Source organism: Capsicum annuum, chromosome 1 (assembly GCF_002878395.1).
Source record: "Capsicum annuum cultivar UCD-10X-F1 chromosome 1, UCD10Xv1.1, whole genome shotgun sequence".
Lineage (NCBI taxonomy): Eukaryota > Viridiplantae > Streptophyta > Magnoliopsida > Solanales > Solanaceae > Capsicum > Capsicum annuum.
In genome coordinates, this window is record NC_061111.1 from 123,555,235 (window position 1) to 123,582,735 (window position 27,501).

General features: G+C 38.2%; 1 protein-coding gene across 1 annotated transcript; it reads left to right on the forward strand.

The window, feature by feature from the left end:
- The first annotated feature begins 5,706 nt into the window (after positions 1-5,706).
- On the forward strand, positions 5,707-27,002 carry LOC107877384 (pyruvate kinase, cytosolic isozyme). The gene is made up of 3 exons (XM_016724041.2): positions 5,707-6,256; positions 25,128-25,589; positions 26,062-27,002. The coding sequence occupies exons 1-3, from the start codon at positions 6,008-6,010 to the stop codon at positions 26,872-26,874; spliced, it is 1,524 nt and encodes a 507-aa protein (XP_016579527.1). The 5' UTR covers positions 5,707-6,007; the 3' UTR covers positions 26,875-27,002.
- The last annotated feature ends 499 nt before the right edge of the window (positions 27,003-27,501 follow it).

Genomic DNA, 27,501 nt, shown 5'->3' on the forward strand with positions numbered 1-27,501 from the left:
ATAAGAGAAAGCACCATAGCGTAAATGTGTTAGTACGTCTGAATGTACTGAGTATACGAGTGAGGTAGACTAAATGCAAAGGGTTATATGCATGAACAATACTGACTGATATGAACATGAGAATACATACATACATACGTAACTTGTAACTAAACTCGTGGAGATACTGACTACTGAGTCTGAATACTAACATGAGTGTACTGATACTGAGATACTGAATAGATTAATGACTATTTCTGACAGGTCGAATTATGAAAAACTGGTCTGGTTGACTATGTCTAACAGTCCTGAAACTGAATATTGAGTACGTAAATCACTAATAGGTGAGGAACTGATACTGTATTGTTGAATACTGAAGGATTTAAACTATATTATTGATACATGAATAACTATATAGGCAGTCCTGATTATGAAGGACTGGTCTTGTTGACTGCATCTGACAGTCTAATTATAAAGTATTAATCTGATTGACTATATCTGATAGCCATAAATATAAGAAAATGGATATACTTGACCGTATCTAACAGTCATGAATGAGAATACTGGTAATATGAGTTCTGATAACTGGAAATTCTGATAATATGAGTTCTGAGAACTGATATGACTGATAACATGAGTGAATGTATCTGACAGTCCTGATTATGATAGAACTAACTAAGTTTCGTATTATTGGGTGTCTGTAGCTGACAGTCCTGAAATCTGAAGAACTATCTGAGTTCTATTACTAAAATTGAGACTGAGACTGAAACTGAGACTGTGTGAGGTAATCATCTAACCGATATGCCCCAGAACTGAACTGGTTGGGGTCCAACCTATAACTTCAGCAGGAAGGGTGTCAATACCATACCATGGGTAGAGACAACATATGAGTAAACCCTATTCTATTTTGAAGCTTATTCCATCTGCCATGCTATCAGGTAAACTCAAAGGAGATGTATTAGACCTATGGGTAGGGACATCTCAACCTACGCTAGCTATGTAGTTCTAGAACGTAAGAATTGTTTCTAGGAATCATACCCTCTGATAGGTGAGTCCCCATCCTTGGGTTCACTTGGTGCTGAATCCTATTCCCAACTTAAAGACACTTAACTGATTTACTGAACTGAACTGATTGACTGAACTGAACTGATTAAATGAACTGATATTAGTGGGATTGTTTAGCAGAGCTAAACTGAGTTCAAGAAAGTACTGATCTTATTGAGTATTGAGTTCTTGAGATTTCTGAGAGTACTAAATTACGGAGATTACTGAAGTTACGGAGAACACTAGAATTTTTGAAGTTTCAGATATCACTAAGTACTAAGATTTCTGAGATTAACTGGGTTACTGAACTTTTTGAGTCATATGGCTGACTGAGTTCTATAGAACATGGCTTGACTGAGAGTATCGTAAAACATGACATGACACTAGGTACACAACTATATTATTTCGGGTACAAATACCCCTAGGACTCGATGGAAGGAAATTGACACACATGACTGACTTGATCATAGGAATAACATCCACAATTCGTAATACCATAAGTAGGGGATTTCATACTACACATGGTTCTCAACACCATATACATAAAAGGGAATCGTATAACATGTAAATACTCGCATAACTTCAATTTCATGAGCATTCCATATCACAACAATTAGCATGGAATTCATGTTGAGTCATAAAGAATAGAGCATGGTATTGTTATTTAAGTTCTATTTAGCTAGAATACATGATTTCTAATCTCTTAGGTATTTTATCAAACACCTTGCATGCATACCTTGTGGCATAGGCATATTCATCACCTTAATGATTTAAAACACCAAAAATTCATATATTTCAATTTGCATGTCATCCTAGTTTCATAAGATCACATAAAGATTATAATTTGGGAGTTGTATAACAATCAATTACACAAACATAATCAACCCATAACATAACTTCATGATTCATAGTTTAAAAGAGGGTTATTGAATTCCACGAATAAAAGAAATCCGTGGATGAACACTACGCATACCTGACTCAAGGTTCTTGATGTTTTTGAACTTGAAGGATTTGAAATCCTTTGATTCTTAAAGAAGTTTGTGTCTTGCTCTTGGAGATTAAATTTAGAGAGAAACCCTAATTTTTATTTATGAAATAATAATGAGCAAAATGGCTGAATTCGGACTTATCTAGGTATATATAGGCGAGTGGTAAGTGACCAAAATACCCCTACTAAAATGCCCTTAAATTTCTAAAAAAAAATATTTCTAACGACATCCGTGACAAGCCGTTAGGTTGGTAATAGGCCATCACGGATTGTCGTCACAAAAGAGGTAAAATTTTGAGTTTCTAGTTAAGGTTGACGACATTGATGATAGGTCGTCATGGGCATGACGGCTTGTTACAAAATGTCGTCACTGGGGGTGAAAATCTGCCCAGGGCTGACGACATTGGTGATAGGCCGTCACGGGCGTGACGGCTTGTCACAAAATGTCGTCATTAGTTTTCCAGCCTGACATGCTGGAGTAAAATGGGCATAACTCCTTGCTCCAATATCGGATTTAGGAGAAATCGGTATTGTTGGAAAGCTAATTCAATTATCTTTTGGTGGGTCATAATCTAAAAAATTCACAGTATAACGAGATATATGCTCGTTTGAAGTTGACTATACCAATATCCTTCTTAAGAATTCAATCGATAAGGAATGTTTTAATTTGTTTGATAGCTGGGAGTTATTTAAAGACTTAATATACATCTTATATGCTCATAAAACTATAAAAGAAACATGATGTACTATGCATAAGCTTGAAACATGGCACTAATATTGGTTTGGATTTTTTAGGGTATTACAATAGGTTGGTGGTGGTAGATTTGGTTATCAATAAGGGTAAAAAGAAGAGAAGTGGGGAGACGCGGCCCAAGATTAAGTGAGGTAGCTTGACTTTGGCTAGTTCTTTGGAGATGGAAGAGAAGTTGAAGAGTAGGGGGCTTGGGAAAGTAGAGAAGGTGTGGATAATATGTGGGAGACGACTACCAATTGCATTAGGGAGACCGCTAGAGAGGTGTTGGGTGTCTTGAGAGGTCGATCTGGCAAACATCGAGGAGACTGGTGGTGGAACAAAGAGGTCAAGAGAAGGGTAGAGTCTAAGGAGGTGGCTTATCCTAAATTGGTTGGGAGCAAGGATGATGAGGAAAGGCAGAAGAATAATGAGGAGTATAAGGTAGCTAGAAGAGAGGCTAAGTTAGCGGTTACGGTGACTAAGACAACAACTTTTGAGAGTTTGTATGTGTCTTTAGAGGAGAAAGACGGAGATAAGGAGTTGTATAGGATAGCCAAGGCCAGAGAGTGGAGGGCTCGTGACCTTGACCAAATGAAGTGCATCAAAGGAGAGAATGGTATAATGTTGGTTGAGGATGCCCTCATTAGGGAGAGGTGATAGTCTTATTTTCATAAACTTTTAAATGACGAGGGGGACAAAGGTTCTGTGTTAGGAGAATTGAAGATATTTGAAGAGGATCGCGATTATAGTTATTGTAGACGTATCGAGGTTGAGGAAGTAAAGAGAGCTATTCTTAGGATGCGGCGGGGTAGGGCGACGAGGCCAGACGAGATTTTAGTAGATTTTTGGAAAACACTAGCAGGGCAGGTTGGAGTGGTTGACAAGGTTGTTTAACATTATTTTTAAAGCTGTTAAGATGCCTGAAGCATAGAGATGGAGCACGATGATTTCAGTGTATAAGAACAAGAGAGACATTCAGAGTTGTAACAACTATAGAGGTATTAAGTTATTGAGTCATACTATGAAGGTTTGGGAAAGGGTGGTAGAGTTGAGGATGAGGAGGATCGTGACGATATGTGAATCAGTTCGGTTTTATACCTGGTCGCTCGACCACTGAGGCCATTCACCTTGTGAGGAGATTAGTGGATCAGTTTCGAGAGAGGAAGAAGGACTTGCACATGGTGTTTATTGATCTAGAGAAATATGACAGAGTTCTCAGGGAGATTCTGTGGAGGTGCTTGGAGACTAGAAGGGTGCCCGTGGCGTACACTAGGTCGATTCAGGATATGTATGATGGTGCGAAAACTCGTGAGAGGACGGTAGTGCGAAAACTCGTGAGAGGACGGTAGTGGAGATTCGGAGCACTTCATAGTTTTGATAGGGTTGCACCAGAGATCGACTTTTAGCCCATTTTTATTTGCCTTGGTGATGGATGTTTTAACACAACATATTCAAGAAGAGGTGTCTTGGTGTATGTTATTTGCAGATGATGTGGTTCTGATCGACTAGACTTGGGGTGGAGTTAATGATAAGTTGGAGATTTGGAGACGGATGCTTGAGTCTAAAGGTTTTCGATTAAGTAGAACCAAGACAGAGTACTTGGAGTGTAAGTTCAGTGATATGTCGCAAGAAGATGAAGCGGTTGTGAAGCTAGACTCTTAGGCAGAAGAGGGAGAGTTTCAAGTATCTGGGGTCTATAATTCAGGGTAATGGTAAGATTGATGAGGATGCCACGCATCGTATTGGGGCAGGGTGGTTGAAGTAGAGGCTCGCTTCGGAAGTCCTTTGTGATAAGAAGGTGCCCCCAAAACTTAAAGGTAAGCTTTATAGAGTAGTAGTCCGGACGACTATGTTGTATGGAGCGAAGTGTTGGTTAGTTAAGAACTCCCACATCCAAAAGGTGAAGGTGGCGGAGATGCGAATATTGCGATAGATGTGTGGACATAACATGAAAGATAGGGTGAAGAATGAGATTATTCGGGAGAAGGTGGAAGTTGCCTCTGTGGAGGATAAGTTGCGAGAAGTGAGGCTACGTTGGTTCGGGCATGTGATGAGGAGGGGCTTAATGCTTCAGTGCGGAGGTGTGAGACTCTAACTATGGATGATTTTAGGTGGGATAGAGGTAGACCGAATAAATATTAAAGGGAGGTGATTAGGCATGATATGGAGGAATTACAGCTTACAGAGGACATGACCCTTGATAGGAAGGAATGAAGGACGCAGATTAGGGTAGAGAGTTAGGGGCGGGAGCGCGACGGTAGTAATAGGACTCGTTTAGGTCTGGAGTTTCTGGTTCATAGTGTTGGGGCTGTAGTTTTTGGGGCTAGTGGTGTTGTCTTTTTTGCATCGCATACTAGTTTATTATGCACTTATCTTTTGTGTTTGTTATACTATTAGTTTGTTTTGTGTACTATACTAATTTGAATCCGCTTACTTTTTGTATTTGTTATACTGTTGGTGGTCCTAAGCCGGGGGTCTGTCGAAAACAACCTCTCTACTTCTCTTAAGGTAGTGGTATGGTTTGCATACACTCTACCTTCTCCAGACCCCACTAGGTGGGAATACATTGGGTATGTTGTTGTTGTTGTTGATTGTATATAAGTCATGTTGATGTATGTATTCTATGTTATCTATTAGAGCTTCTAAATATGATATTTCTTTTTTTTTGTGTTTTTATTGATTTTTGACATACTCCAACAATTAAATTAATTGTATGTGTTTGGTTATGAGAATTTCAAATATAATTTCAAACTTATATTTGAAAAAGTGAAAACCTTTTTCACTCATACTTTTTTATTTTTTTACTCATATTTCTCTCATAATATTTCAAGAAAAACTTAAACTTATTTATGATTAAATATAATTTTAACTCTAAATTTAAGTTCAATTTCAACTCCAAAAAATTATAATTTTCGTGATGAAGAGATGTAAAAGTGGCAACGGAAAAAGTGGGAAAAGGAGAAGAAATACGTTGTCTCAAGAAAACAGGATGGCCCTAGAAATACCAAAAGCCATAAACTAAGAACAGTTCAACATCACGTCAAGTCCGCACGCCGTACGTTTCTTTTTTATTCTCCCTTCACTATTTTCCCTCTTCGACCGATTCCTTCTCTTGCCTTCGTCCATCACTCCATCATAGACTATAAATACTGTTCATAAACTAATTTCATTATTCAAACAAATTTATAAATCTACAAGGAAAAGGTCTCCTACTTCACTTTCCGCATTGCTTTTGCTTTGGAAAAACTAAATTCTGTAAGGTTATGGCGATTGCAAACAAGAATGGAGTGGGTGTTTGCACGGTGAAGAGGCCTAAGACGAAGATAGTATGCACTTTAGGGCCTGCATCTCGATCAGTGCCCATGGTGGAAAAGCTTCTCCGTGCCGGCATGAACGTGGCTAGATTCAACTTTTCTCATGGTTCTCACGAGTATCATCAGGAGACCATTGATAATCTCCGGCAGGCTATGGAGAATACCGGTATTCTCTGTGCCGTTATGCTTGATACCAAGGTACCTACAATTCTTCTTTTACATGCAAAATTGCCTGAATAACCAATCAAACCCCTGTTGTTCTCTAAATTGGTAAATCATTGGTATACTCTGGGATAGATCACAAAAGTGGATCATTGGTATTTACTGACTGCTTGTATATGGGTTGTCGATGGCTTGATCTTTTTCTATTTGATTTGATTTGTTGCCTCTTTTCTACTTGCAGATCTTGTTGGCTTGTTGCCTGTATTTTTTTGTACTTTACAATTGGACCCTTGAGGTTATATTGGAAATATTGGATTTTGTTGCTTTTTCTAGAGGAGGTTAATTATGGCTCAATTCACAATGTGAAGTTCAATCGTGCTTGGGGGTTTTCCTCTCCTTATAAACATGGATGGACCATTGTCTTTTGAATTAGGAGTATTTTCTTGGGTTTGTTACTGCTTTAAAAGGCAAGCTTAAACGCCAGGCCCAGGGACAGATCTAAATATTTGATTGTAAACTCATTTACTAATATATTTTAAACTAATTTACCAATAATATATTAACTTTGAGGTTGCTCTTGGAACCCTTAAACTTTAAAGCCTAGATTTTTCTCTCCCAAGGCTTGGCCGATCTATTTTATTTAATGGGTAGCTCAAACAATTTCCTAGTTGGGCTTGTATTTGGCCTTTGTGTTGTATTTTCTGATTGAGAATATAAAGCTTCCCCTGTCCAGGAAGTATTTTTTTTTCTTTTTAGCGGAGATAGTTGCATGTAATGACAGGGTCGACACTGTTGCTTCAAATTATGATATATTCTGTGTTAGTTTGGGTGATCTTTATGAATGCATACATGCGTGTCATAGAGGGTTGCAAAGTAAAATATAGTTGTTTAGTAACGTAGGAGAAAGTATAAAAGCTTTGTTAGAATATCTTGCTGGTTTAGAATGTTTATTAAGCGTGTTGTGCAGTAAATGAGTTTGTAAAAGGTGGATATATATGAGTATATCTTTTGATTACCATGGTGTTCGGGTCATTCTGTAAATGGTGGATTTTAAATTTTTGGATCCGCAATATGTCCTCTCCTTTAATCTTAATGGGAATGATCATTAATTGGAAATTGGATATTATAACCAATCAAAAGAGAAAATTTGGATATTATATATTGTATTTGAGATTGTTGCTTATTGCTGCCTTTTGTGCCTAAGTAATAAATTTCTAACATATAATGGATTCCCTTTTTTGTATTATTCTCAGCTCCTATGTTGCACGAACTCTTCGGTTTTGTTGCCGAACTCGTCTCGACATGACACCGATGCTGGTGCGGTATGCGTCTCGGATTCGGTCAAACGGATCCAGAGACGTTGACCAAAATCAAGACAAATTCTGTGGAAAATTTGAGATTCGATTTCTTAATTTGGAAGGGAGAGACTTCGCGTCAAACGAGATCTCGTAGTGACAGTCATAAAGTTGGCTGTCGTTTTCGATGTTGGTTGGGGAAGAAAGAGACAGAGTTGGGAAGGAAAGAGAGATCTCATTGGTTGGGGAAGAAAGAGACCGACGTAGTTTTTAAATTTTTTTTAATAATTAATGTTTCTATTAGTACTCTTAATTAAGTATAATTAATTCCCATAATTATAAACACGACTACCTAGTACTCCTAATTGAAAAAGTAAAATTATTTTTTGCAAACGTAACTAAAATAAAGTAAATAAACATAACACCTAAACCGTTTACCCCCTCCCTCGGCCCCCCAAAAAAATAAAAAATAAAAAAATTCTAGACCTAATCCCTATGTTTAGTTTTTATTTATGACTTTATTTTTATAATTGTATGAATTTTTTAGCCGAATCAATGCACCCGTATCCATATTCGGATTCGCACCCCCGGATCTTAAAGTTTAAATTTTGACGAATTCAACTCTCGGATCTGCACCTGTCTTGGATACCTGCACCTGAGTTCGAGCAACTTAGCTCAGCTCAACTGGACAATATTGATGGGACTGTAAACTTGAGGGTCACTTTGATGTCAACCTGAAGATTATGTCATTTTTATTCTAGCATATTTTTGGAGAATTTCCTTAAAAAATAGTAATAATAATGACAACAATGTAACCTAGCAAAATCTCACTAACTAAGTGAGTTCTGGGAAGGGTAGAGTGGGTAGAGTGTACAAGACCTTACCACTTTCCGAAAGACCATCGGCTCAAGTGAAGCAAATAAAAGTAGTAACTAAAAGAAAGAGGAAAAATAGTAAATTTCTTAAATTTTAATTGAAGTTCTTTTCTTTGTTAATTAAGAGGGACGACATACAACTCATTCTTCATAGTTCCTTGTATATAATTTTGTGCTATCTTTTGCTCCGGTTGTAATTTTTTGAAAATCATGGTGTCTCGGCCAGCTTGCACACACCTTGACTAATTCCACGGGATACCTACCACCTTCCACCAGCAACATGTATCGGGTAACTCTGTTCACAAAAGATAGAACAGATGGGAGAAAATCACTTAGTATTTGTCTCTGCTAGAAATTGAACCTGAGACCTCATGATGCTCAACTCAACTTCATTGAACCAATAGGCCACTGTGAGAAATATAAGAGAAGAATATTATTGAATTACTGTAACTATATTATTACATTGAGGCCCTATTATATACACTACATTCCAATCTTTTTCCTAATAGCACACTATATTACAATCTTTTTTCAAGTAGGATTCTATATGCTATTCCTATTTCTACTCATATTCTAACACTTCCTCTCAAGCTGATGCATAGAAGGCATATTGTCACGACCCGAGACTACCCCTAGTTGTAACACGGTGCTTAGAACCACAAGTGATCTCAAGCTAACCCATTTAGTGGCATACTCCTTGAGCAACTGATTTAATAACTGAGTGGAAGCATAATCATCAAGAGATGAGCTATTTCAATACATAACTGATCAAAGTTTACAACGTAGAAATCTGAGATAGAGAAAAAACATAAATTTCAAATGCTGACCATCAATACATAAGGGTAAGAAAAATACAATATATGAACTGCACCGGACTTGAGTCCCCAAAATAAGAGAACTTGTCACCAGCTGGCTGAATGTTGAGAACTTTGTGACCTTGGTGTGTGGGCTACATCTTACCTACATGATGAAGGAATGTAGCTACAAACGCATATATGTGGTCAGTATTTTGGAATGTACTTAGTATGTGAGACATGCAATAAGTCATGGAAATACTTAATATATGCTTTAAAAACTGAGAATATAAGCTATTTGTTGAAATATGCATTTAAATCATGGTTGTACGTAAAAGCTATAAGACAGTGAAATTTCTAAATCATGAGTTGAAAACATTTCTGTAAGCTGCTCTCAAGTTAAGGCTAAATAGGCTGTAAAACCGTACTGAGGATCATGTATGAATATTGAGCATGAAGGCATGAACATGTAAAACGAATGCAAGATCAAGTAAAGCATGTGCTGAAATAATCTGTACAACTGATAAACTGAACACTTGGTCATGCAAACCTGAGCTGATGTGGTCTGATTACTGAACTGAGACTGTGGGAGCTAACTACAACCGACATGCCCCAATTTGAGCTATCAGGGTCCAACCTGTAATCCCAGTTGGTAGGGTGCTGGTACCTTGCCAGGGGTACCAACACATAACTGACGATGTGGATCCACAAGGCTGATGTCCTGAAGGAGGAGGGTGTCATGCCTCTACTGACGGGGGACCCCTCATAATCTACGGTTGCGCCGTAGGTCTAGAACTTAGGGATTGCTACTAATGACTCATGCCTAACTGACGGGGGAGCCGCCATCCCTGCATTCAATCGGTGCTAAGTGTTACTCCCAACTGCATGACATTGGTATTATTATTGGTTTAACATGATATGGTACTATATTGATAAGTGTTCAGCATGAATATGATGATCTGAATATGATAATAAAACCATGGTCTGACTGACTTGTTACTTGAAAACGGAATCATGTAAAAACACATAGGTATCGGATGTTCATAACCCTCCAGCACTGAGTGTTATTAAATACAATAACATTATTTAAAACACTGTAAGGATATTCATGATTCAAATGACCCAAAACATAATACAATCACTAAACTGACAAAATCAATGAATTTGAATGTGGGGATGTGTTAAACTTGGAGAGACAACATGTTCACATGGTTTAGTTCATGAATTACTAATTAACATAGTGACAACTGGATAGGATATGGGTGATTGAAATTCAAAGCATGTAACAACATAATTCATATGGGAAACCTATTGGCATGGCTTGAATCCAAAATTACTAAGAAATCATAGGTTAAATTCATAATTAACATTGATATTTTCATAAAAGAGGATATAAGTTCATACTTGAACAAAAATGGGATTTTTGGGACTCAATGGGTGGAGGGGACCCACTGATGAATACCCCAAATACCTGAATGTAGAAGCCTTGGATAAATTTCTTGGGATTGAACTTGATTGAAGCACCCTAGTTGTCTTTGGGGAGAAAGGAATTGCCTCTTTTTGCTTTATGATGAATGATTTCTGAGTTATGATAGGTTAGGGTAATATTTACGCTTGATAATTGTTGTTTGGAGGGTGAACGACGTAGTTTTGGTGTTAAAAGAATGGGAAAAGACCAAAAAAACCTTTACGAATTGTCTGGAAAACGTTTGGAATTCGTCCCGATGAGTTTGGCCACGACTCGTAAGGTCTGACCACGAGTCGTGGCTTGAGTCGTCATCAAGAACCCAGATTTCAACCCCTACTGTCGTGACTCCTCCTCCTCCTGACTACGAGTCGTCATCAGGAGTTGTAGTCACTGGCAGCTTTGATAGTGCTTCAGTAATTTGGCCATAACTTTTCACCCCGATAGTGGATTGAGGCGAAATTGGTATTGTTGGTGTGAGAATTAATGGAGAAAAATATTATTGAATGGTGTGTTTGCATAATTACACCAGTCCGTATTTATAGACATTACATTATAATCCTTTTCTAAGTAGGATTTTATATACAATTCCTATTCCTACTCATATTCTAACACTCCCCCTCAAGCTGGTGCATACAAATCATATGTACCTAGCTTGTTACAAATGTAATTGATACAAGGACCGGTGAGAGACTTTCAGCAAGTTGATCATTCGACTTCACAAACTTTGTAGTTTGTAACAATATCTCCTGAAAGTACTTTTTCTCTGACAAAGTGACAATCAATCTCTGTGTTTAGTCCTCTCATGAAACACCAGATTTGATGCGATATGAAGGGCTGCTTGATTATCACACATAAGTTCCATCTTATCGGTTTTTGCAAATTTTAGTTCTCTCAATAGTTGTTTGATCCAAACTAGCTCACAGGTTGCTACAACCATTGCTCGATATTCTGCTTCTTCACTAGATCGAGCTACCACACTCTATTTCTTACTCTTCTAGGACACTAAATTACCTCATACTAAAACACAATATCCGGATGTAGGGCGTCTATCAGAGAGTGATCCTGCCCAATCAATATCTGTATATCCAGTGATATGCTTATGACCTCGATCCTCGAAGAGTACTTTATTTGGAGCTGACTTTATATATCGTAGAATACGAACAACTGCATCCCAATGACTATCACAGGGGGAAGTCATAAACTGACTTACAACACTTACAGAAAAGGATGTCAGGTTTAGTCACTGTGAAATAATTCAACTTTCCAACCAACTGCCTATACTTTTCAGGATCACTGAGTGGCTCCCCCTGTTCTGACAGAAGTTTAGCATTTGGATCCATAGGAGTGTCAATGGGTCTACATCCCATCATTCATGTCTCCTCAAGAATGTCAAGGCGTACTTGCATTGAGAAATAACAATACCTGATCTGGACTGAGCAGCCTCTATACCTAGAAAATATTTCAGTCTACCGAGGTCTTTAGTCTGAAAATGCTGAAAGAGATGTTGCTTCAACTTAGTGATACAATCTTGATCATTGTCGGTGATAACGATATTATCAACATAAACCACCAAATAAATACACAAATTTGGTTCAAAATGCCAATAGTGTTCTGAGTGATCAGCTCCACTATGAATCATGCCAAACTGCTGAATTACTATGCTAAACTTTCCAAACCAGGCTCGAGGAGAATGTTTCAGACCATAGAGTGACCTACGCAATCGACATACAAGGCTACTAGACTCCCCTGAGCAACAAAACAGGTGGTTGCTCCATATAGACTTCTTCCTCAAGATCACCGTGCAGAAAAGCGTTCTTAATGTCCAATTGATAAAGAGGCCAGTGACGAATAACAACAATAGATAAAAAAAGACGGACATATGCTATTTTAGCCACGGGAGAGGAAGTGTCACTATAATCAAGACCAAATATTTGTGTGTATCCTTTGGCAACAAAACGAGCCTTAAGTTGATCAATCTGACCGTCTGGACCAACTTTGACTGCATAAACCCAACGACAACCAACAGTGGATTTACCTTCAGGAAGGGAAACAAGCTCCTAAGTACCACTGATATGCAAAGCAGACATCTCATCTATCATAGCCTGAGAAAGTGCTTCACTTATAGTCTTAGGGATGAAATAGAGGACAAAGATGATACAAAAGCATAATGGGGTGATGATAGACAATGATAACTTAAGAAAGTATAATGTGGATTGGCATTACGAATGGAACGCATACCTTTTTGAAGTGCAACTGATTGGCTAGGAGGTAGCAACTCTGCAATAGGAGCAGTGTCTAGCGCATGACATGAATCATCTGGTACTAATGTTGGACGCGGACGACGATGATAAGTCAAAAGTGGTGGCACTGCAGCTGGAGAAGTAGAAGTGTTGGCGCTACAGCTGGAGATGTAGAAGTAATCATCGATTCCTCAAAGGTTGGTATAGGTAAATCTGGAGATACGGGCAAGACCTCAGAAATATCAGGATGATCAGAGGATGTCTATGTCTAGTAGGGTTGAGATTTAAAAAAGGTGACATCGATGGACATAAGGTAGTGACGAAGATCCGGTGAATAACAACGATACCTTTTTTGAACTCGAGAGTAACCAAGAAATACACACTTGAGAGCACGAGGGGCTAATTTATCTTTCCCAGGGGCTAAGTTATGAACAAAGCATGTGCTTCCAAAGACACGAGGGGAGAGAGTAGAGAGGTGACTGTGGAAACAATATGGAATGGGGAACTTGATTGTGAATGGAAGATGATGGAATTCTATTAATTAGATAGCAAGATGTAAGGACTGCATCGCCCTAAAATTGTAGTGGTACATGGGATTCAATGAGAAGAGTGCGAGCAGTCTCAAGAAGGTGCCTATTTTTCCTTTCTGCTATACCGTTCTGCTGATGGGTGTACGGACAAGATGTCTGGTGAATAATTCCTTGATGGGACATAAACTCCCGAAACTGAGAGGATAAGTATTCTAAAGCATTATCACTACGAAAAGTATGAATAGAAACACCAAATTGAGTTTGTATTTCAGGACAAATTTTTTAATATAGAAAATATCTCAGAATGATCTTTCATTAAGAAAACCCAAGAACATCTTGAAAAGTCATCAATGAAACTAACAAAATAATGAAACCCTAAGAGTGAACTGACTTTACTAGGACCCCAAACATCAGAATGAACTAATGAGAGAATAGACTCTGAACGACTCAATACTACGTGAAAAGGTAGCATGGGTTTGTTTTCCAAGTTGACATGTGGATAAACTAGACAAACTAGACACCTTCTTTTGTAGCTTGAATAGACTCAGATCTCCTAAATGTTTGTGAAGGATCTGTAATGGAGCATGCTATTAAGAAATTTGATGAGGTAAGATGATAAAGGCCTTGTGATTCATGTCTTGTGCCAATCGTCTGTCCCGTACTGCGGTCCTGCATTAGAAAAGAATCATCAAAAAGGTTATGCTACAATAAAGGGCACGTGTCAAACGAATAACAAATGCAAGTTTAAAAATACAACCAGGGACATAAAGAATAGAGTCTAGAGTAACAGAAGATAGGGGTTTGACTTGTACAACTCCTTTTGGTTTTGTTTGGATCCCAATGGCGAAAGTTGCAGGAAGAGATTGTGAATAAACAATATCATACAAAAATGATTCGTTACAAGAAATATGATCAGAAGCACCTGAGTCCACAACCTATGATCCAAGGGTACTAGACTGTGAAACTCAAGCAAAAGGATTACCAGCAACAGAACATCAGGCTGGGCAACCGAGGCTACTTGTGGAGATGTCTGCTTACTTGCTCGATACTGAAGGAACTCATCATATTCTGTTTGGGCGATATGAGCATTATTGGATGGTCGATTTAGGCTATGGAAATATTTGCTTATTTGCTCGATTCCGAAGGAACTCATTATATTTCTTTACAGCAATAGGATCATAACTGGGTAATGGACCATGCAAACTATGACATATATCTTGAGTGTGCCCAACTTTATGACAATAACTACACTTCGATCGAGATTTTCCAGCGCGACCTCCTCCTCGCCGGTTCTCCATAGGCTGATATCTTCGTTTTTCTATGGTTGGAGATGCAAGAATAGATGAGTCAACAGTGGGTGATGAATCTACTTTGTGACTGGGAGGTGCCACAAGACAAAGCAGACGAGAGAATAATTTATCAATCGTAGGAACTGTAGGACTAGCTAAAATCTGATCACGTACAACATTATGGTCAGTAGAAAGTCCAGCAAGTGTAAGAACTAAAAACATCTGTCTTTGCTCTTGCTGTTTTTCCACATCCGCCGTGACGGGATTAATGTATCAAATTCTTCCATGACTGCTTTTGCTTGTCCTAGATAAGTAGACATCGGATTCTTGTTTCTTCAAGTTGGTCATTCGAGATATCACATCATAAAAATGAGGTGAGTCATTAGTGTACAAAGCACGAGCATGTTCTCAAACTAAGTAACATGTTCGAAATGGACGAAAAAAGGGCATCAACTTAGAATCAATAGATCGCCATAAGAAACTGCATTATTGAGTGTCAAATTTCTCCCATTGTTCTTTAGCTTTCGCATCTTCCGCTAGATTTTCCTTTTTCTTCTAGCACACTAGCCTTGTTCTTTAAGTGATCTTGAACACCTTGACCTTTGCACCACAACTCAACCTAGGAAGCCCAGGCTAAGTAATTTGAACTTTCCATTAAAGGTTCGGAAGTGATCATAGGACTTGAACTTCCAATTCTAGTATTTTTGGAGCAAAAAATATCATGCCCAAAAGACATCTTGGGAATTTGACTTGAAAACCCCAAGAAACAATTGGTGAATGTTTGAAAACAGTTACCAAAATTTATGAAGTCACTGGAATTTAGGTTTCGGCGATCGGAATCTCCTAATACTTGGCGGAATTTGGAAAAGAGTGTGGGTGGAGTCGGAATAGACCGGCGACCCCAACAACAAAAAGAAATAGTAAAAAATTCGGCCGGAGATGGTCTCATGCGCCGGTGCGTGAAATAGATCCCATTGGAATTACGGGATTTCGACAGGTGCGTGGCTGGTACTTTTTCGGCGGTTTTGGTCGGTTTTTTGTCGCCTGATCTTTCCGATCCTCTTGGTGGTGTTGTGTTTTTCACACAACCCACAAAATTAAATATAACGCAAATCAGTCACCGAAATTGCCGTGACTGGGTTATTATTTTTTTTCGGATGTTTCTCACCAACGCTCTGATACCATGTGAGAATTAATGGAGAAAAATATTATTGAATGGTGTGTCTACATAATTACATCCAGTCCCTATTTATAGACACTACATTATAATCCTTTTCTAAGTAGGATTTTATATGCAATTATTATTCCTACTCATATTCTAACAGTTGAAAAGCTAATTCAGTTATCTATCTAATGATGGGTCTTGAGCTAAAAAATTCTTAGTAGATCAAAAGTTATGCTCGTTTGAAGATGACTATATTTATATTCTTTACAAGAATTTGATCACTAAGGAATGTTTCGACTTGTCTATAAGTTAAGAGCTATTGGGGTCTTAATATATGTCGAAGTCACTTGTAAACTTGATTCTTGGATCCTTTACTGGTCAAGCTATGAGTCTTCATAACGACTCGTAATGTCTGGATATGAGTCGTATGCTGAACTCGTAACAACTAGGTTGAATTTTTGGATTACATACTGTTGTGACTATGAATCCCTCCATACGACTCGTAGCCACTGATTACGGATCGTAGCGAGGAGTCGTAGTTACTTGGTTACAGTTGAGGGATCCACTGGAGTGACTATGACTCGCTCGTGACGACTCGTCATGAATGGTTACGACTCGTTACCTTGAGTCGCAGTAATATTAGTGATCGGGACATTAAAGGAAATCTTTCATAACTTCTTGACACGGTATCAAATTAAGATGAGGCTTTTGAAGCGTTGGCTAACTTCGTGGCCTATCTTTTAAGAGGTCTAGAGCTTGAAAAATTTTGGGGTATTATAATACTCCCCCTTGGGATCATTTGTCCTCGAATGAAGACTGACTTGGCTGAAAGAACAGAAATAAAGAGCTGTAATCCCTGACATGGAATTCTGAGAGCTGAATATAGACATGATTACTAAATTTCCAACTAACTTTAACTAGCTTGAAAATTTGAGAAATCACTAGTATTGTCTGGTTGAATTCTGAAGTTGGATAACCAACATGATATTTGATTTCTAAATCTTGGTATCTGTTATGTTGAATTCACAATTTGCATGAATGTGAATAACTTACCTCATGGAATAGGCATATTCATGAATCCTCGAATAGTAAGACTAGATGAAAAGATGGAAAACTATAGGAGTTTACGTGTCTGATTGCTAAATTGAATTGTTGGCTATACGGACTATCTCATGTTGAAAGATTATAACTCAACTGAAGTATTCTCGGCACAAATGGATATTTGGAGCTGTAAGGTGATATCTAATGACATGAAATTTTCAAGTGTCACGAGAAAAATGAAAGAGTATTTGTCACCTTCAACACTCCTTGTTCGAAGTCTTAGTGAGCAAAGACTTCGAGCATGATTTGAGTGAGATATCTGAATAAGGAATTGCAACATACACTTTTCCTCTTAAATACTACACTTCATTTTACGCCACGTATAATCCTCACATCGATATTGATAACTCCTTCTACCAAAGTCTGAGTTGAACTAGATTCTGTCACAATGTTCAAGCCTAACTCAAAGTCACAAGGTACTACACATAACACCATAATACTAGTATAAACAACGGATTCAATATCCTATGTGTTTTCAAAGATCTCATCTCAAGAATATTACCCCTTATTACTTCAACATCTAACTTCAACCTCTTACTAGAAATTCATTAGCGCACAATGCATTTATCAACTTATATACCAACATGTCATTCAAGCCTATCATTATAACCACATATGGACTTCTAGGCAACCAACCCACTTAGGAAAATTTACCCATATTCTCTAATACCTCTATCAATAACAAATTTCATGCACTATCCCCAAGAAGACACACCTAGAATTTTCAACTAACTTTGACATATGCCAAAAGCTTTGCCTCAATCTTCCTTCACACATAACCTTAGATAAAACAAGCATACAACAATCTTATCTAACTTCAACCTCTTACTAGAAATTCATTAGCGCACAACACATTTTCCTACTTATATACCAACATGTCATTCAAGCCTATTATTATAACCACATATGGACTTTTAGGCAATCAACCCACTTGGGAAAATTTACCCATATTCTCTAATACCTCTATCAATAGCAACTTTCATGCACTATCCCAAGAAGACACACCTAGAATTTTTAACTAACTTTGACATATACCAAAAGGATTACCTCAATCTTCCTTCATACTTATAGCCTTAGATAAAACAAACATACGATAATCTTTTCCTAATAAGGAACATTTGCTCTCTCCTATCTAAACAATTGTTCGTCACCACTATCATTTCATAAGGAGAGGTCACTGAAAGGTTAGAACATGAGGTCCTGAAACATGAAAGAATACTATGCATAACTTTGACACTTAACTGAGACCTGAGGAATAGAGTATCAACGACATGGACTCATTAAAGAGATCTAAACATGCCATAATGCAAAATTTTCGCTGGTCATTAAGGGTGTACCATGAGTTCTGGGAACTGAGCATATTGTAAAGCATGAGTACATGAGTCATGGGCTGCATGACCTGAGTTTGGAGTTCATAAATTCATGGAATATGATTTGTACTTCTGAGCGAACTGGAACTCCTTATACTAGGAACGGGGAGCGTATATGATTCTGTATAAAGTGCATGAATATGAGCTATAATCATAGAGATGACTTGTAAGGCATGAGTAGATGTTGTGATGACTGAAGTACAAGAATTCGCACTGAGATAAGAATGGGTCGAGTATCTTTCTCTCCCTACTAATGTTCTATAACACACTAGCATCACTACTATAATCTTGGTTCCTTGTTCTATCATCTCCCCCTTAGATTTGAGCCATTGTTTTAAGTCCGTGGACCCCTTTAATAAAAGTCTAAACTGAACGGCAATCACTCTACTATAAAGTTTGGGATAAAACAGTATGCATAAATACTGAACTTCTCCTTAAAAACTGAGCCATAATTTCTTCACTCTAACGGTCTACACATGAATGCCCAACCTTACCTGAATAAACTATATCTAAACAATACTAACTTCATTCTTGGTCACTCCCTTAATATATATCATCCTTAACTTTCTCTAGCTTCAGCAATCATCATCATATACTTACACCCTTCTCGGCAACATACTTGCCTCACTAAACACATAATTTACCTTATTTCCTTCACTAATATCACCTCCCTAAACTTATATTTTTTTTCCTAAACCATGAGGATTGTCATTATGCCAAAATACCCAACATCAACAACCTATAATGCATAACTTAGGTGGTAAGAACATCACATACTACATAACTAGCCTCATCCGCACTTAGCAACTCAAGGGTTCTAAGCACACATACTTTAAAAACTTAGAAATAATACAATCCCATGTCACCTTTGGTACACCTCTAGATCATACCCACACCATCATACTTAATTTCAAATCAATAAAATTGTTGTATACACTATTTTAAGCCTATTGGCTCACCTTTCATGCAACTAGCCCCATGGATACATACTCTACTAAATCTCAATAAACACTATCCCCACTTTACTGTTGTTAAAACTTCTAGATTCATGCTTCTAAATCTAGGTCATATGCTGTCATAGGATTTTGAGAACGGATCTGAGGGAACATCTGATTATGGCTTAGTGGACAATTCTCATAAGCATGAATGAAATCTTTCAAACTTTGGAACATAAAGGTACTAATGGGATCCCTTTTGAGCCTACATGCAATCCCAGTTCCGTAACTGTCTGAGAAAACTCTATCACTAGGATTTTAAGCTTGACTGTTTCTATTACCCCAAGAATAAGGAAGAGTGGGCATGAATGTAGTAAGAAGAGAATCTATATTAGTTTCTTAGAGAAAGTCTCTACAGTACGATCTGAATATGGTAAAAGGGGAACATTTCTTAAATTCCCGGTAGCCTTTTGAAGAAAAGTACAAACATCTTCGTACCATTCTGTAAGACTTTACTAGGCACGGCTTTATGACACCATAGGACACTTGAACCTTGTGCTCTGATACCAAGTTGGTCATGACCCGAGACTGCCCCTAGTCGTAACACGATGCTTAGAACCACAAGTGGTTCCAAGCTAATCCATGTACTGGCATACTACTTGAGCAATTGATTTAATAAATATATATGAACACTAAATAACTGAGCGGAAGCATAATCATCAAGAGAGAAGCTATTTCAATATATAACTGATCAAAGTTTACAACACTGAAATCTGAGAGGAAAAAACATAAATTTCAAATACTGACACTGACTGACCATCTATGAAGCCTCTACTATACTGATTATAGGTAGCTGGGACATGCCTCCAACTACCACAAATTAATACATAATGAATCCTTTACTATACTGACTATAGGTAGCTGGGACATGTCTCCAACTACCACAATTAATACATAAGGGTAAGAAAAATACAATACATGAACTGCAATGGACTAGTCCTCGAAGTAAGAGGACTCCTCACCTACTGGCTGAATGCTGAGAATTGTTTTACCCTGGTGTGTGGGCGACATCTGGTACCTACATTATGAAGGAATGTAGTCACAAACACGCATATATATGGTCAGTACTTTGGAATGTACTGAGTATGTGAGACATGCAGTAAGTCATGGAAATACTTAATAGATGCTTTAAAAACTGACATAAGCTATTTGTTGAAATATGCATTTAAATCATGGCTGTACATAAAAGATGTAAGACATAGTGAAATTTCTAAATCATGAGCTGAAAACATTTCTGTAAGCTGGGAAGCAGTAGAAGCATGAATGCAATAAGTAAATCCCAAGTTAAGGCTGAATAGGCTGTAAAACCATATTGAGGATCATGTATGAATATTGAGCATGGAGGCATGGACATGTAAAACGAATGCAAGACAAAGTAAAGCATGTGCTGGAATAATCTGTACAACTGATAAACTGAACACTTGGTCATGTAAACCTGAGCTGATATGGTCTGAATACTGAACTGAGACTTGGGAGCTAACTATAATCGATATTCCCTAATTTGAGCTGTTGGGGTCCAACTTGTAACCATAGTTGAATGGGTGCTGGTACCTAGCCAGGGTATCAACACATGATTGGCGATGTGGATCCACAAGGCTGATGTCTCGAAGGACGAGGGTGTCATGCCTCTGTTGACGGGGGACCCCTCATAATCTACGGTGGCATTGTAGGTGTGGAACTTAGGGACTGCTACTAATGGTTCATGCCTAACTGATGGGGGAGCCGCCATCCCCGCATTCACTCGGTGCTAAGTGTTACCTCCAACTGAATGACACTGATATTATTATTGGTTAACATGATATGATACTTACTGATAAGTGCTCAACATGATCATGATGATCTGAATATGATAATAAAACCGTGGTCTGACTGACTTGTTACTTGAAAACGGAATCATGTAAAAACACATAGGTATCGGTTGTTCATAACCCTCCAGCATTGAGTGATACTTAAATACAATAACATCATTTAAAACACTATAAGGAAATTCATGATTCAAATGACCCAAAACATAATACAATTCACTAAACTGATGAAATCCATGAATTTAAATGTGGGGATGTGTTAAACTTGGAAGGACAATATGTTCACATGGTATAGTTCATGAATTGGTAAATTAACATGGTGATATTTGGATAGGATATGGATGATTGAAATTCAAAGCATGCAACAACATAATTCATATCGGAAACCTATTGGCATGGTTTGAATCCAAAATTACTAAGAAATCATGGATTAAATTCATAATTAACATTGATATTTTCATAAAAGAGGATAAAAGTTCATACTTGAACAAAAAGGGAATTTTTGGGACTCAATGGGTGGAAGGGACCCATTGATGAATACCCCACATACCTGAATGTAGAAGCCTTGGATAAATTTCTTGGAATTGAACTTGATTGAAGAACCCTAGTTGTGTTCGCCTCTTTTTGCTTTGTGATGAATGATTTATGAGTTATGATAGGTTACGGTAATATTTACGCTTGATAACTGTTGTTTGGAGGGTGAAATGACGTAGTTTTGGGGTTAAAAGAGTGGGAAAAGACCAAAAAACCCTTTAGGAGTCATCTGTAAAACGTTTGGAAGCTATCCCGACGAGTTTGGCCACGACTTGTAGGGTCTGGCCACGACTCGTAGCTTGAGTCGTCAACAGGAACCCAAATTTCAACCCCTACTGCCGTGACGACGACTCCTCCTGACTACTCGTAGGATCTGACGACGGGGGTCTTAGTCACTAACAACTTTGACAATGCTTCAGTAATTTGGCCATAACTTTTCACCTCGATAGCGTATTAAGGCGAAGTTGGTATTGTTGGAAAGCTAATTCAATTATCTATCTATCTGATGGTGGGTCTTGAGCTCAAAACTTCTTAGTAGACCAAAAGTTATGCTCGTTTGAAGATGACTATAGTTATATTCTTCTCAAGAATTTAATCGCTAAGGAATGTTTCGACTTGTCTATAAGCTAGGAGTTATTTGGGGTCTTAATATATGTCTAACAGTCTAAGTCACTTGTAAAACTACCAAAACATAAGGCTTGATTCTTGAATCCTTTACTGGTCAAGGTACGAGTCTTCATAATGACTCGTAATGTCTGAATACGAGTCGTATGCTGGACTCGTAACCACTGGATTGAATTTTTGGATTACATACTGTTGTGACTACGAATCTTCCATATGACTCGTAGCCACTGATTACGGGTCATAGTGAGGAGTCGTAGTTACTTGACTACAGTGGAGGGATCCACTGGAGTGACTACGACTCACTCGTGATGACTTGTCATGAGTGGTTACGACTCGTTACCTTGAGTCATAGTCATAACAGTAAATCATTAAGGAAAATCTTCCGTAACTTCTTGACACGGTATTAGATTAAGCCTCGACAAGGCTTGAAGCGTTGGAAAGCTAACTTCATGGCCTATATTTTAAGAGGTCTTGAGCTTGAAAAATTCAGGGTATTCCATGTATGTTCCAAGCTTACTATGGATGTAATTAATACGAGGATCAGTGAGGGACCTGGTGAAAATATCTGTAAGAAACTGGTAAGGATTGCTTCGGACGTCTGGGAGACCTCAATTGAAAAGGAACAAACTGAAAAAGTGATTCGAAAAGTAGTAAATATATCCGGAAAGTCGATTTGTCGCTGAAAAATTATCGGAAATTGGTATAAAATATATGGGTCATCTTGAAATCAAGAGATGAGTAGATCTTGAACAAGTAAGTCACTAAAGAATTGGCCAAAACATACTCACGCACCAGATTACTAGATTTGATGGCTGAAAAGTGGTCAAAATCTGAGAAAAAATTACATGGGTAAGGTGGGAATGATGGCACGACCCCACTGAGAAAGTGAATTATATGAGTAGGATCGTAATAATAGTACAAGCCTAATGAGAAATAGAAATTATATGGGTAGGGTTGGAATGACGACACAACCCTAACGAAAAATAGAAATTATATGGGTAGGGTCGGAATGACGACGCGACCCTACTGTAAAAGAGAAATTATATGGATAGGATCGGAATGACAGCACGACCTTGGGAAAATTAGATCTGATGAGTCACTGTAAAGACACCTGGAACTGTGCAAATCAGATTTGAGGAGTCACGATGAGTCACTGTAAAGACACCTGGAACTGTGCAAATCAGATTTGAGGAGTCACTGGAAAGACGCATGGTTCTATGCAACTCAGATATGAGAAAGTAGTCTGAAAAGATGCACGGTGCTACGCAAATTAAATATGAGTAGTGCGGAGAGATGCATGGTGCTATGCAAATCTGGTATGAAAAAGTAGTCTCCGGATAGATGCACGATGCTACGCAAACCAGATATGAGAAAATAGTCACCAGAAAGATACACCGCGACCCAACTTTTGCTAATATAATCATTGGCAAGAGAGGCGGCAAATATGGATTATAACCGCCCGTCGGCAGCGGAAACTCTTTGATTCTTTATCAAGATCGTGGAAGATCGTGGAAGCTCTTGATACCATGTGAAAAAGATCCAAAAATTGCTGCTTTACTATCACCTTTCTGTGAACAGACAATACCACTGACAATTAGATCTGCTGCACCAGGTACCTCATCAGCATCCTGTCCTGACAATTTTGCTCTCTCATTTCTTTCTAGCTTGAGGTGCCTGAACAGTCTCTGCTCAATGTGATCGGTGAGCATAGTTCTTGGAAGATTTTGGGCTCCAATAGCAACTGGTAAAGGAACATGCTCTCCTGCTTCTATCTCCTTTAAGCAACAGAATGGACATATGTACTTTGCTTGTCCTTCTAGATGTTTTTTAGCATTATAGAGAGCACATATTTGATGTTGCCAGCATTCACACTGATAACATTGTACCCACGATTCTTCATTTTGATCACTATTTTTTGCCTTTTGAAACTTATTTCTGCTAATTGATAGTCCCTGGAATGAGACATCATCGCCACGCGACTTCCTGAAACATTTTGTACAAAAACAATGTCGTCCACCAGCTTCATCCACAGCGCAATGATAAACCAAGTTGCACATGATAGAAGTCCAACATGATGAACAATATATAGGTGTTGGGACAAAAACAAGCCTATCTATGCCACATAATTAGCATGCATTCTCAGAGATAGGATGTACTGTCATATTTCCAGGTGATCCCTGATTATAGACTGAGACTGGATATGATCCTTCAACTGCTCAATAGTGAAAAAGTCCGTCAATCAATTACCCAGCCTCTTTGAATCTTCTGATCTCATTCCCATCTGATAATCAGCTTTCTGTTCAGTTAAATTGCTTCTTGCAGATGAAGTGGTCTTGTTAGACTTAAATGTCCTTTGTAACTCCTGTCGTTGGTCATCGGTAGGCTCTATAGGAAGAAAAGACAACCTATCTATGCTCATCTGGGAAGAACTGTCAATCTCACTATAATCTGTTCCGCTAGTGCATGTATGCTCGTCTTCTGCCGTCCACAATCATTAGTGAATTCTGTAGAGGAAAAAGAACCATTGTCAACCTGCAAGATGTCGATTCTGCGATTACAAGATTCGCCAGCTGTATTCCGGTCCTTTTCCTAATAGAACACTACATTACAATTCTATATGCTATTCCTATTCCTACTCATTCTAGCAGCCACACCCTTGGGTGCTTTGCGCCGGTTGTATTCTTACTGATGTTTAATGGCAATGTGAGATGTCAATTTAGACTCTGAACTCTATACTTGCTAAGAAGCACGATATATGATTGCCTAGTCCTGTCTAGCCCTTCACCTTTTTATGTGAAAGTTCTGACATTTTCATCTTGTAGGGTCCTGAAATTCGAACAGGCTTTTTAAGAGATGGTAAGCCTGTTCAACTTAAACAGGGTCAGGAGATCACAGTCTCAACTGATTACAGCATTAAAGGTGATGAAAATACAATATGTATGAGCTACAAGAAGTTAGCAGAGGATGTAAAGCCACAAAGTGTGATCCTCTGCGCAGATGGAACAATCACCTTTACCGTTTTGTCTTGTGACCGAGAGAAAGGTTTGGTTCGATGCCGCTGTGAGAACACTGCTGTTCTTGGTGAAAGAAAGAATGTCAATCTCCCTGGAGTAATTGTGGATCTGCCGACACTAACAGATAAAGACAAGGATGACATCTTAAACTGGGGAGTTCCAAATCATATTGACATGATTGCCTTATCTTTTGTTCGTAAGGGTTCAGATCTTGTGGAGGTTCGGAAGCTGCTAGGTGAACATGCAAAGAACATCCTTCTAATGTCTAAGGTTAGCTTCTGACCGGATTACTTTGCAGTCTGATCTTTCTCCATAAAGTTGCCTATTCACTTTATTGCATTGTTATGTTATTATGGCCTTGTGGTACTTGAGAGTCATACATTGGACGGTAATTTACAGAAATACAACAAATAATAGATTTAACTAGTACAGTAAGTTGCAGAAATATAATAAATAATAGATTTAATCTGACACTTTACAGAGTTGAAGAAATAACATAGTGAGTTCAGCTAAACTAGTGTAGTCTATCCTTCTCTCTCTTGTCTGATCTGGATTTAGCATTACCAGAATAATTCAATTGTCAGCGACATTAGCTTGTTAGTTGGATTTTTAAATACACTTGGTGATATTGACGGTAAATTGTGTCATTAATATCTTAATTTCTTTTTTTTCCTTGATATTACTGAAATACTCACAAACTAGTAGGAACTGTTAAAAGCTCATAACTTTTTCTTCTTGTCAGGTTGAAAACCAGGAAGGTGTAGCAAATTTTGATGACATTCTCGCAAACTCTGATGCTTTTATGGTAGCAAGAGGTGACCTAGGAATGGAAATTCCAATTGAAAAGATATTTTTGGCTCAAAAGGTAATGATTTACAAGTGTAACATCCAAGGGAAACCTGTTGTCACAGCAACACAGATGTTGGAGTCCATGATCAAATCTCCAAGACCAACTCGCGCAGAAGCAACAGATGTTGCCAATGCTGTTCTTGATGGCACAGACTGTGTCATGCTTAGTGGTGAAACAGCTGCTGGAGCTTATCCTGATCTTGCGGTAGGAACCATGGCCCGAATTTGTATTGAAGCAGAGAGCACAATTGATTATCCAGATGTCTTCAAAAGAATTATGGCAAATGCACCAGTTCCCATGAGCCCCTTGGAGAGCCTTGCATCTTCTGCTGTTCGAACCGCTAACTCTGCAAAAGCTGCTCTTATCCTTGTGTTAACCAGGGGAGGAAGTACAGCAAAATTGGTTGCCAAGTACAGGCCTGGAATGCCTATATTGTCGGTGGTTGTCCCTGAAATCAAAACTGATTCTTTTGATTGGACTTGCAGTGATGAGTCTCCAGCAAGGCATAGCCTTATCTTCAGGGGGTTGGTTCCAGTTCTCCATGCAGGGTCTGCTAGGGCTTCCCATGAAGAGTCTACAGAAGAAGCACTGTATTTTGCTCTTCAACATGCCAAAACAAAAGGGTTATGCAGGGAAGGAGATTCCGTTGTAGCCCTACATCGTGTTGGAACTGCTTCTGTGATCAAGATTGTTACAGTCAAGTAATGACCTTTGATGCCTATTTTTTTGGGTTTTGGTATTGAAATGTGGATTGAATAAAATCCTAATTTCTGACATTTCTTCTTCTTGTTGTCGTACTGTTGATTTGAATTTGTTGGTGATTTTTGGTCACAGTTGATGTTCTTAGTGTGTGTGTGATGTGTTGGTGTTGCTGGGTTGATTTGTTGTTTGTCTTGGTAAAAATGGTATTGCAACAGATGAAACATCTGGTGTAACAGATGAAACATATGATCCAATAGATGAAAATCTGATGCAACAGGTGAACAATCTAATAGATCATTCATCTATTGCGACAGACGACTCTTCTGTTTGGAAGAAATCTAAAAAGTATTGATCCAACAGATAACTGATTAGTGATCTGCTTTTATTCTTTCCAATGGTTTACTCTTCATTTTGCAACAGGTTAGGACTGTTTTATTCTTTTCAACGGTTTACTCATCCGTTGCAACAGGTTAGTTATATGTTGCAACAGATAACATACCTGGTGCAACAGATTTGTGATCTGTTTTTATTCTTTCCAACGGTTTACTTATCTATTGCAACAGGTCTTATATGTTGCAACAGATAAAATATCTGGTGCAACAGATTTGTGATTTGTTTTTATGGTTTCCA